General features: G+C 39.4%; 1 protein-coding gene across 1 annotated transcript in view; it reads right to left on the bottom strand.

The window, feature by feature from the left end:
• Positions 1 to 12,239, bottom strand: part of PTPN9 (protein tyrosine phosphatase, non-receptor type 9) — a 117,375-nt gene that overhangs the window by 89,861 nt on the left and 15,275 nt on the right. Inside the window, exons 2-3 of the mRNA XM_006774580.2 lie at positions 4,584 to 4,673; positions 3,774 to 3,898 (exon numbers count right to left, since the gene is read on the bottom strand). Of these exons, the coding sequence (XP_006774643.1) occupies positions 3,774 to 3,898; positions 4,584 to 4,673 (215 nt within the window). The remainder of the gene's footprint in view (positions 1 to 3,773; positions 3,899 to 4,583; positions 4,674 to 12,239) is intronic.

Raw genomic sequence — 12,239 nt, forward strand, 5'->3', positions numbered from 1 at the left:
GGCCCAATCCCCGAGGGAGCAGGCCTAAGCCCGCAGGTGGTCATCCCCTGAGGGTCCCAGACTGTGAGAGGGCACAGGCCGGGATGAGGGACCCTTCCCCTCCCCCCACCCCCACCAGTGCACAAATTTTTGTGCACTGGGCCTCTAGTTATATAATAAAGAGGAGAACTTTTCTCCTCTTCCATCCTGGTTCAAGGTAACATGGGAAACAAGAATTTCTTCTCACTACTGAGAAGATTTTCCTTGGAAAAAGACGACATTTATGCACCTTCTGAATAATGAGGGGTCACTAGGGTTTTTAAGAAAGAAATGGACATCATGAAAAATGTTATGATTTTACCTTTATGGTGCTCCTGTGGGATCAAATACTCACACTGGAAAGAGCAAGCTTTGGTTACTGCCATGCCTATATGCGAGCTTTGACTCTCTAAGCTGCCCAAGGAGGAAGGCCAATACTGAATTTTCTGGTAAAGGGGTCTTTCATTCATTTCCCTGAGTTAAAGTAGAATTTCAAAGGAACCTATATTCTGGAAATCATGCCTGAAGACCAGTCACTGAAAAGAACTGAGACACTCCACATTTCTAATTGTGCAGTACTGGGCCGCTGAGACCACTGGTCCTCTCTCCTTAGTAACTTCTCCTTTTCAGAACAATGTTGTGTGTAGTTTAGATCTATCTCCCGCTAAGCATCAAAAGCAGAAGCTAAATACTATGAAAATAATATTAACAAGGCAGTAACAAGTAAACTAGACAGAGAGCTTCAACTGAGACAATCCTTTGGCTATTCCCATCTCTTAAATCCACAGTATGACTAAAGCTGTGCAGAGCTCTGTTACTGTATCAGGTATCAGTCCTAAATATATCACTCATAACCCAGAGAACCAGCCCATAACATCCAGAGCAATAACAAGCTGTAAAGGCAAGCACGAAGGTAAAAAGTACAGCAGAAAAACAACACAGCAGGGTACAAATGCTCTAGCCAAGAGGAAAAAATACAGGATCTTAGAACTGCTTGGACCAATATGTGATGACTATAAAAGAGTCATATAACTTCTTGGGACTTCAGTTTCCTTTTCTATAGAATATTAATGATATTATTTACCTTAGAGGGGGAGAGATATAACCTGAACTGGTTTTTTTTGTTTACATGCCTATTGATAAACAAGATTTTACTTAACTTTATACTTTTGGACTCTTCACTCCTGATTTTCAAAATCCTCTGAGTTAAATACCATTTTTCCTATTTTACAAAGATACTGAGGCCCCAGAGGGTTTTTAAAAGTCAACAATCAGGACGAGTAAACAAAAAGAACCAACACAGGCCCTGACCACGTAGCCCAGTTGGTTAGAGTGTTAACCTGATATGTCAAGGTTGCAGGTACAACCCTTGGTCAGGGCATATACAAGAAGCAACCAGTGAATTTTAAGTGGAACAACAAATTGATGTTTCTTTCTCTCTCTCTAAAATCGATCAATAAATATTGCCCTGGCTGCTGTTTCCCAATGGTTAGAGGGTCAGCCCTGGAACTGAAGGGTCATGGGATCAATTCCAGTCAAGGGTACATACCTGGTTGCAGATTCCCTACCCTGCTTGGGGCTGATGGGAGAGGCAACCAATTGATGTGGCTCTCTCAAAGTAATGCTTCTCTCTCTTTTTCCTCTCTCCCTCTTCCCCTCCCTCCCACTCTCTCTAAAATCAATGGAAAAAATATTCTCTAATGAGAATTAATCAAAAAAGGGGGAGTGGGGACGGGGGCGGGGAAGGGCCCAGGATGGTGCCTCAAGTGGTTGAGCATTGACCTATGAATCAGGAGTTCACAGTTTGATTCCAGGTCAGGGCACATGCCCAGGTTGTGGCCAGCTGATCATGATTCTCTGTCATCATTAATGTTTCTGTCTCAAATCAATAAAAATATATTTAAAAATAAATAAACTTAATTCAAAAAAAAATTTTTTTTTAAAGGGACAGCAGAGGCTGGTCTGGGAGGTTCAGAGAGGTGGCCCAGCAGCACAAGAAGAAAAGGAGCCCCAGCAGGGGGGAGGAGGTTGTCATCCGACACACAAGCAGGGAGACCTTGGACGCACTGCCCAAACTCTTGACAGTACGCAACACCACTGCAGCCAAATTATCCTTCAACCGTCAAGTAAAATAAAGATGTTTTCAAATAAAAAATAAAAAATAAAAGAAATATTTTTAAATTGCTATTTGCTTTCTCAGTTTCTGTTATTCTGAAAAGAGATAGCAGGTAAAGATACAGAAAACCCACCAGCTTGATAGTATCTGGAAACATGCCAAGCCTTGAAGGACATGGGACATTTTCCATACGTAGCACTCACTGCTCAAGACATATCCGAGAAACACATGGAAGGCACTGCTAAGTTTTATCAAATCAAGAACTGTCACTTTCCCATCTGAATGTTGACCACCTAAAAGATAATCTCACCTATCCACAGCTCTGTCTAACAAGTAAAACAGAGCCTGAAGTACCACATGTTGCACTGACTTGTGGGGATGATGCAATCTGGCAGTGAAGAGGGCAATGGAGGCTCCTGTTGGGTCCCGAACATCCTAGAGCAAATAAAACAAAAGACATTAGAAATCAAATAGAAAATCCCAATAACCTCTAAGGATTATTATATCCTGGACACAGCTTTCCAATATGAAGATAACAGATACTGGCAATACTTCTCTCACTTGCATCAATTGCTTCAGAAAGGGAAGAGAAGAAAATTTATGTCATCCCACGAATGATTCTCAGAAACTATAACTAAACAAATTATATTTCAGTGATAGGAAAAAACACATTATCTAAAATCTTCAATTGCAAAAATTAAAATATGGTTTACACTGGCTGATTAGCTAATTTCCCAGGCAGAATGCCAAAAGAAACAAACAGCAGAGGAAAACTATAAAATCCACCCATTGTATACTTACCTGCAAGGCTATGATTTCTAATTGAAGCTTGCATTCAATAACATAGGACGGGCCTCTGACACATTATATACCCATTCCAAAGGCCTTGACTGTTATGGACCAATGAAAAAAATTTTCTAAATCTACAGTACAACTGATTCTCAATAATTTCAATTATTACTAGAATAATTTTATGCCAAATTGCACTGCTGCTTTACATCTGCTCCTAACTGGAAACTCTCTAGATTCGGCATAAGGTATGCAGCAACAAAGTCCAAAGAGGACAACAGCTACAAAAAGGCAGAGTAAATGAATGCTGCATGGACACACTCCCAGGAATTACAACTAAAATACAAAAAAACTTCCAGAATAATCAATGGAAGATAAGGGTTGCTGTCTGCCAGGAATAGACGGCTAGAAATGCAGGCAACCTCATAAAAGGCCAAAACACAGCCCTAACCGGTTTGGCTCAGTGGATAGCGCATCCGCCTGTGGCGCACTGCCCAAACTCTTGACAGTACGCAACACCACTGCAGCCAAATTATCCTTCAACCGTCAAGTAAAATAAAGATGTTTTCAAATAAAAAATAAAAAATAAAAGAAATATTTTTAAATTGCTATTTGCTTTCTCAGTTTCTGTTATTCTGAAAAGAGATAGCAGGTAAAGATACAGAAAACCCACCAGCTTGATAGTATCTGGAAACATGCCAAGCCTTGAAGGACATGGGACATTTTCCATACGTAGCACTCACTGCTCAAGACATATCCGAGAAACACATGGAAGGCACTGCTAAGTTTTATCAAATCAAGAACTGTCACTTTCCCATCTGAATGTTGACCACCTAAAAGATAATCTCACCTATCCACAGCTCTGTCTAACAAGTAAAACAGAGCCTGAAGTACCACATGTTGCACTGACTTGTGGGGATGATGCAATCTGGCAGTGAAGAGGGCAATGGAGGCTCCTGTTGGGTCCCGAACATCCTAGAGCAAATAAAACAAAAGACATTAGAAATCAAATAGAAAATCCCAATAACCTCTAAGGATTATTATATCCTGGACACAGCTTTCCAATATGAAGATAACAGATACTGGCAATACTTCTCTCACTTGCATCAATTGCTTCAGAAAGGGAAGAGAAGAAAATTTATGTCATCCCACGAATGATTCTCAGAAACTATAACTAAACAAATTATATTTCAGTGATAGGAAAAAACACATTATCTAAAATCTTCAATTGCAAAAATTAAAATATGGTTTACACTGGCTGATTAGCTAATTTCCCAGGCAGAATGCCAAAAGAAACAAACAGCAGAGGAAAACTATAAAATCCACCCATTGTATACTTACCTGCAAGGCTATGATTTCTAATTGAAGCTTGCATTCAATAACATAGGACGGGCCTCTGACACATTATATACCCATTCCAAAGGCCTTGACTGTTATGGACCAATGAAAAAAATTTTCTAAATCTACAGTACAACTGATTCTCAATAATTTCAATTATTACTAGAATAATTTTATGCCAAATTGCACTGCTGCTTTACATCTGCTCCTAACTGGAAACTCTCTAGATTCGGCATAAGGTATGCAGCAACAAAGTCCAAAGAGGACAACAGCTACAAAAAGAAATAATGAGACATTACAAGAGGGGTCCATGAAGACTCACTAAGATGGTGAATTTTCCACTAAGAATCTCAGAACGGAGAGGTTCTTCATGAGGTTTCAGATTCACAATGCCTTCCTTCCTTCGTGTTTCCTAAAAATAAAGCACACAAGATAAATTAATATAAAAATACTATGCACCCTAGCCAGTGTGGCTCAGTTGGGTTGTGTGTCGTCCTATGCACCAAAAGGTTCCCGGTAGGGGTCGTGCAGGAGGCAGTCTATCAATGTTTCACTCTCACATCAATGTTTCTCTCTCCAGCTCCCTTCTACTCTCTCTCTAAAAAAAAATAAAAAAATGAAAATCAATAAACTTGGGTGAGGTTTCACACACACAAATACATAAATGAAAAGGTGAAGTTAATTTTTTAGTTTATTCATAAAGTAAGCATAAAATTTAGTATGTAGCCACTCACCTTGTGCTCTGTCAGAGGGAGGGCAGAGTGCACTGGAGCTGTGTGGGCAGAAGCCAGGATTGGGGGCTCTGGAGTTAGAGCTCAGAAGGCAGACACCCTGGTTTCCTGTGCTGAGTCATCTTTCTCACACAGACTTTTGCTATACAGGAGGCTTTGCCTGGGGGGAAGAAAGCTGACCCACCATATTGGGAAACACCTTGCTCCAAGGTGCAAAGTTCTGAGGCTCAATAGGAGACAGAGTATGAGAGTTAGTCTCCAGGCAGAAGCAATTGCCCCAACTTGTTGAAAAACTCTTGCCACACTGTAAATGATTACTTAAGGACTATTCAAGACAGAATCCTATCAATCTGTAGGAATTTGAGGTCTCTGGAGGAGTTGAGTCTTTGCTTCGTCTAATTAATCAGAAACAGCATTTGACACTATCCTGCACTAGAAGTTAGTGTAGCAGACCTACCTAATACATAGTAATAAACCCAAACAGGCAGCCAAAATGATGATACAAAGAAACAACCCCCGCCCTGACCGGTTTGGCTCAGTGGATAGAGCGTCAGCCTGCGGACTGAAGGGTCCCGGGTTCGATTCCGGTCGGGGGCATGTGCCTTGGTTGCGGGCACATCCCCAGGAGGAGGTGTGCAAGAGGCAGCTGATTGATGTTTCTCTCTCATCAATGTTTCTGACTCTCTATCCCTCTCCCTTCCTCTCTGTAAAAGATCAATAAAGTATATTTAAAAAAAAAAAAAAGACACAACCCCCAAATGAAAGAACAAGAAATTTTCCAGACAAAGATATAAATGAAATGGAGAAAAAAAATTATCTGATATAGAGTTCAGAATAATGATGTTAAACATGCTCAACAGCATGAGAAAACATGTAGTAACTATAAAGACGGAAATAAAGAGTGACATGGCAAAAATAAAAGACATATTAGAAGGAATACACAGCAGATTAGGGGAAGCGGAGGATCAAATCAGTGAATTAGAAGACAGGGTTGAAAAAAATCACTCAATCAGAGAACAAAAAAAACCACAAAAAACAGGAGGACAGCTTAAGAGATCTGTGGGGCAACATGAAATATAACAATATTTAAGTAGTAGCTGTGCAAAGAAAGACAGAAAGGGAGAAAGAGATAAAGAACATGTTTGAAGAAATAATGGCAGAAGGAAAAAGTCACAGAAATTCAGGAGTCATAGAGAGTCTCAAGGAAGAAGAACTGAAATAGTTCCATGGCCAGACACATCCTAATTAAAATGCAAAAAATTAAAGGCAAAGAGAGAATCTTAAAGGCAGCAAGAGAAAAGCAAACTGTTACTGATAAAGGAGCTCCCATAAGGCTGACACCTGATTTCTCATTAGACACTCTATAGGCCAGAAGGAAATGGCATAAAATACTCAAGGTAATGGAAAGCAAGTACAGTGGGGCCTTGACTTACAAGTTTAATTCGTTCTGTGACGGAGCTTGTAACGTTGTGGCGTTCACTGTGACGTTCGCTGCGCCAACTAGCAGTGGGGTATCTGAAGCTGGCTCGTAACCCGAATTTTAGCTCGAAACTCAAAGCAAAAATCGGCCAAGAGACGGCTTGTATCTCAAAAAACTCGTTAGTCGGGACACACGTAAGTCAAGGCCCCACTGTATCTGAAACCAAGATTACTATATTCAACAAGACTATCATTCAAAGTGGATAGTGAGATAAAGAGCTTCTCAAACAAAAAAAGGCTAAAGGAGTACATCACAACCAAGCCAGCATTACAAAAAATACGAAAGAGACTGCTGTAATGAGGAAAAGAAATAGAGGGAGAAATCTAGGCATACAGAATTAAAATGGCAATAAATAAGAACCTATTAATAATAACCTTAAATTTAAATATATTAAATGCTCCAAACGAAATAGGGTAGCTGAATGGTTACAAAAACATGACCCAAATACAGACAGTCCTCAGGTTATGTTGGACTCGACGCAGGTCGTTTTGTGGTTACATCACCATCTCCCATCTATTTATTAAGAAAAAGTTCTGTCATTTCGATGTATGTACATATGTGCTTTATGTTTTTTATCATTTATTTACCACAAGTAAAGGTCAGGAATTGATATCTTTCTTTTAAATTTTTTTTTTACTGTTTCACTTCATTACTACTGTGTATGTGTTCCATGTGAGTGACGTAGGTGCTTATGTAGGTGGGTTCCAACTTGCGGCGAAAACCGCATTAAGTCACGCCGTAGGAACCAATCTCTGACGTAACCCGAGGACCTAATGCAGTGGTTCTCAACCTTCTGGCCCTTTAAATACAGTTCCTCATGTTGTGACCCAACCATAAAATTATTTTCATTGCTACTTCATAACTGTAATGTTGCTACTGTTATGAATCGTAATGTAAATATCTGATATGCAGGATGGTCTTAGGCAACCCCTGTGAAAGGGTCGTTCGACCACCAAAGGGGTCGCGACCTACAGGTTGAGAACCGCTGACTATGCTATCTACAAGAGACCCACCTTAGGACAAGACACACACAGGATGAGAGTGAAGGGATGGAAAAAATGTTTCCATGCAAATGGAAAAGAAATAAAAGCTGGAGTAGCAATACTCATATCTGACAAAATAGACTTCAAAATGAAGGCCATCACAAGAGACAACAACGGTCACTACATAATACTAAAGGGATCAATACAACAAGAGGCTATAACCCTGGTAAACAAATATGCTCCCAAATATAGGAGCACCTAAATATGTATATATATATAAACTTCTAGAGGACTTTAAGGGAGAGATCAACAACAATACAGTCATAGTAGGGGATTTTAACACCCTGCTGACTTCACTGGATATATCTTCCGCACAAAAAATTAACAAGGAAATAGTGACTCTAAAGAACACACTGGATCAGATGGAGTTAACTGACATTTATAGAACATTTCACCCCAAAGCTGCAGTATATACATTCTTCTCAACTGCACATGGATCACTCACAAAGATAGACCATATGTTAGGACACATAACAAGTCTTTACAAGTTTAAGAAGATTCAAATCATATCAAGCATCTTCTCCGATCACAGTGGAATGAAAATAGAAATCAACTACAGTCAAAACACCCCAAAACATTCAAACACATGGATGCTAAATAGTATATCATTAAACGAGATCAATAAGAAATTCAAAACATTCCTGGAAACAAATGAAAATGAACACACAACAACCCAAAATCTCTGGGACACAGAAAAAGCAGTCCTGAGAGGGAAGTTCATAGCACTATAGGCCTACTTCAAAAAACAAGATAAACATAAACTATTTAACCCTAAAACTAAAAGAACTAGAAAGAGAACAAGAAAAGCCCAGAGTAAGCAGAAGGAAGGAAATAATTAAGATTAGAGCAGAAATAGATAACAAAAATTAAAAATCAACACAAAAAAATCAATGAAACCAAGAACTGGTTCTTTGAAAGAATAAACAAAATTGATGAAATGAGCCAGATTCATCAAGAAACAAAGAGGGAGGACCTAAATAAATAAAATCTGAAAGAAAGTGGAGAAGTAACCACTGAGACCACAGAAATACCAAGGATTTTAAGCAAATACTATGAACAATTATATGCCAACAAGCTGGACAATGTGGATGAAATGGAGAAATTCCTGGAAAACTACAATCTCCCAAAACTGGGTCAGGAATAATCAGAAAACCTAAATAGATCAATAACAACTGATGAAATAGAAGCAGTAATCAAAAAAACTCCAAAAAAACAAAAACCCAAATCTGGATGGCTTCACAGGGGAGTTTTACCAAACATTCAAAGAAGAACTAACACCTATATTCCTCAAACTATTCCAAAAAGTCCAAAAGGAAGGAACATGTCAACAAACAAAGAAAAAGCATTAGACAAAATCCAACACCCATTTTTGATAAAAACTCTCAGCAAAATGGGAATACCAGGAGTATCTCAACATGATAAAGGCCATATATGACAAACCTACAGCCAACATCATGCTCAAAGGGCAAAAACTAAAACCATTTCCCCTAAGAACAGAAACAAGACAGGGATGTTCGCTTTCACCACTCTTATTCTGCATAGTACTGGAAGTCCTAGCCACAGGGATCAGATAAGAAGAGGAAATAAAAGGCATCCAAATTGGAAAGGAGGAAGTAAAAATAAATATTAGCCGATGATATGATATTGTATGTAGAAAATCCTAAAGACTCCCGAAAAAAACTACTAGAGGTAATAAATGAATTTGGCAGGATACAAAATCAATACCCCAAAATTGATGGCCTTTTTATACACCAATAATGGATTCTCAGAAAGAGAAAATAAAAAAGCAATCCCATTTACCATTGCAATTAAAACACTTAGGAACAATCTTAACCAAGGAGTCAAAAGATCTGTATTCATAAAACTACAGGACGTTGAAAAGAGATAGAAGACTCAGAGGTGGTCACTAAGCAGTTCGGACTCCTCTCGTTCACGCACCTCACTCAGCTTCCTCTACCATATGGCTGAGGTTAAGAAATTCGAAACTGAAGAAGACAGAAACGCAAGAGAAAACCCCATTGTTTTCAAAAGAAACGATTGAACAGGAGAAACAAGTAGGCAAATGGTAATGAGGCACACGCAGCCAATATGCACTGTACATTCCACAAACATTGCCTACTTATTTTACTTCTTTTAGCTGTCTAACTTTGTAAAATGCAATGAGGTTGGATCAGTTTAAGTGACTGTGCTGACCCTTTTCACATCAGAACTACTCACAACTAAGGCCGCACCTGCCGCTCCCATCTGCCTGGCTGGCTGGCAGGGAAGAGAAAGAACTTGCATGTTGGTGAAGGAACGAGCTGGGTGGGACGATGGTGAAATCTAGAGTAAAAACCAAGCTGGTCCAAGGTGTCCTGCGGGCTATAAAATGCAGTTTAATCAGATTGCCATTTTTTTGTTGTTCAAATTATTTTAATTATTGGAATGCACAATTTTTTAATATGCAAATAAAAAGTTTTAAAACCTGAAAAAAAAAAGAGATAGAAAAAGATGTAAACAAGTGGAAGAATATATTGTATTCATGGATTGGTAAAATCACTATCATTAAAATGTCCATAAGACCCCAAGGCAATCTACAGATACAATCCAATCTCTATTAAAATACCAACAGCGTAATTCACAGACCTAGAACAAATACTCCAAAAATTTATATGGAACAAAAAAAGACCCCGAATAACCGCAGCAATCTTGAGAAAGAAGAACAAAGTTGGAGGAATCACAGTACCAATTTCAGGTTATACTACAATGCCACCATAATCAAAACAGCCGGTACTGGCACAAGAACAGGCATATAGATCAATGGAACATAATAGAGACCCCAGAAATTGACCCACACCATTATACTCAATTAATATTTGACAAAGGAGGCAAGATCATACAATGGACTCAAGAGAGTCTCTTCAATAAATGGTGCTGGGAAAATTGGACAGATACATGCAAATAAATGAAACTGGACCACCAACTTACACCATACACAAGAATAAACTCAAAATGGATAAAAGACTTCAATGTAAGTCGGGAAGCCACAAAAATGCTAGAAGAAATCATAGGCAGCAAAATCTCAGATATCTCTCATAGCAAAATGTTTACAGATAATCTCCTAGGCCCTAGAACAAAGGAAACTAAGGAGAATATAAACAAATGGGGTACATTAAAATAAAAAGTTTCTGCACAACAAAAGAAGCCAGCAACAAAATGAAAAAAAGGGAGCCCACTATATGGGTGAATATATTTGGCAATGATACATCTGATAAAGGGTTAATATCCAAAATATTTAAGGAACTCATACAACTTAACAAAAGGAAGACAAACAATCCAACTAAAATATGGGCAAAGAAACTAAATAGACACTTCTCCAAAGAGGACATACAAATGGCCAAAAGAAAAAAATGCTCAAAATCACTGATCATTAGAGAGATGCAAATTAAAATGACAATGAGGTTATCACTTCACACCTGTCAGAATGGCTACTATCAACAGCCCTAGCTGGTTTGGCTAAGTGGCTAGAGCTTCAGCCTGTGGACTGAAGGGTCCCAGGTTCAATTCAGGTCAAGGGCACACGCCCAGGTTGTGAACTCAATACCCAGTAGGGGGTGTGCAGGAGGCAGCTGATCAATGATTCTCTTTCATCATTGATGATTTTAACTCTCTCTCCCGCTTCCTTCCTCTCTGAAAACACTATAAATATATATTTTTAAAAAGCCTTAACCGGTTTGGCTCAGTGGACAGAGTGATGGCAAGTGGCCTGAAAGATCCCGAGTTCAATTCCAGTCAAGGGCACATGCCTGGGTTGTGGGCTCCATCCCCAGTAGGAGGCATGCAGGAGGCATCTGATCTATGATTCTCTCTCATCATTGATGTTTCTATCTCTCTCTTCCTCATTGAATCAATAAAATCTTACCTAATAATAGACAAACATGCAAATTGACTGTCCCTTTGCTATGCCCCAAGCCACACCCACCAGCCAATCAGAGTGACTATATGCAAATTAACCGAACCAAGATGGCGGCCGGCAGCCACGGAGCTGGAGCAAGCAGAAGGCTTGGTTGCCCCAATGATAGAAGAAGCCAAGCTTCCCAGATGGCTGCTGCCTCCTCGCAAGGCAACAAAGTTTCAATTATAGAATGTAAATAAACCCAGATACCTGCTTCCAGTCGCCATGGCCACGGAGCTGGAGTGAATAAAAAAAAAAAAAAAAAAAAAAAAAGAGGGGCTGGGAGTAGCCGGAGCCGAGAAGCCAAGCCTCGCTGGTGTGGCCAGACCAAAGGCCTGGGTCCCGGGTGCCAGAGGAAAACTGGTGCCGGCAGCCAGGGGAAGGAAGGCCTATTGCGTGAATCTTCATGCAATGGGCTTCTACTATTTAATATTTTTAGGAAACTCCATACCGTTTTCCATAATAGTTGCAACAGTCTGCATTCCCACCAGAAGTATACTAGGGTTCCCTTTTCTCCACATCTTCACCTGCATTTGTCATTTGTTGATTGGTTGATGATAGCCATTCTGACAGGTGTGAGATGGTACTGATTATTGTTTCTATTTGCCTCTCTTGGATGATTAGTGATTTTGAGCATATTTTCATATGTCTCTTGGCCCTCCTTATGTCCTCCTTCGCCCATTTTTTGATTGGGTTGTTAATCTTCCTTTTGGTAAATTGTATGAATTCCTTGTAAATGTTGTAGATTAAAACCTTATTGGAGATGTTATTGGCAAATATGTACTCCTAG

This window comes from Myotis davidii, unplaced genomic scaffold (genome assembly GCF_000327345.1).
Source record: "Myotis davidii unplaced genomic scaffold, ASM32734v1 scaffold687, whole genome shotgun sequence".
NCBI lineage: Eukaryota > Metazoa > Chordata > Mammalia > Chiroptera > Vespertilionidae > Myotis > Myotis davidii.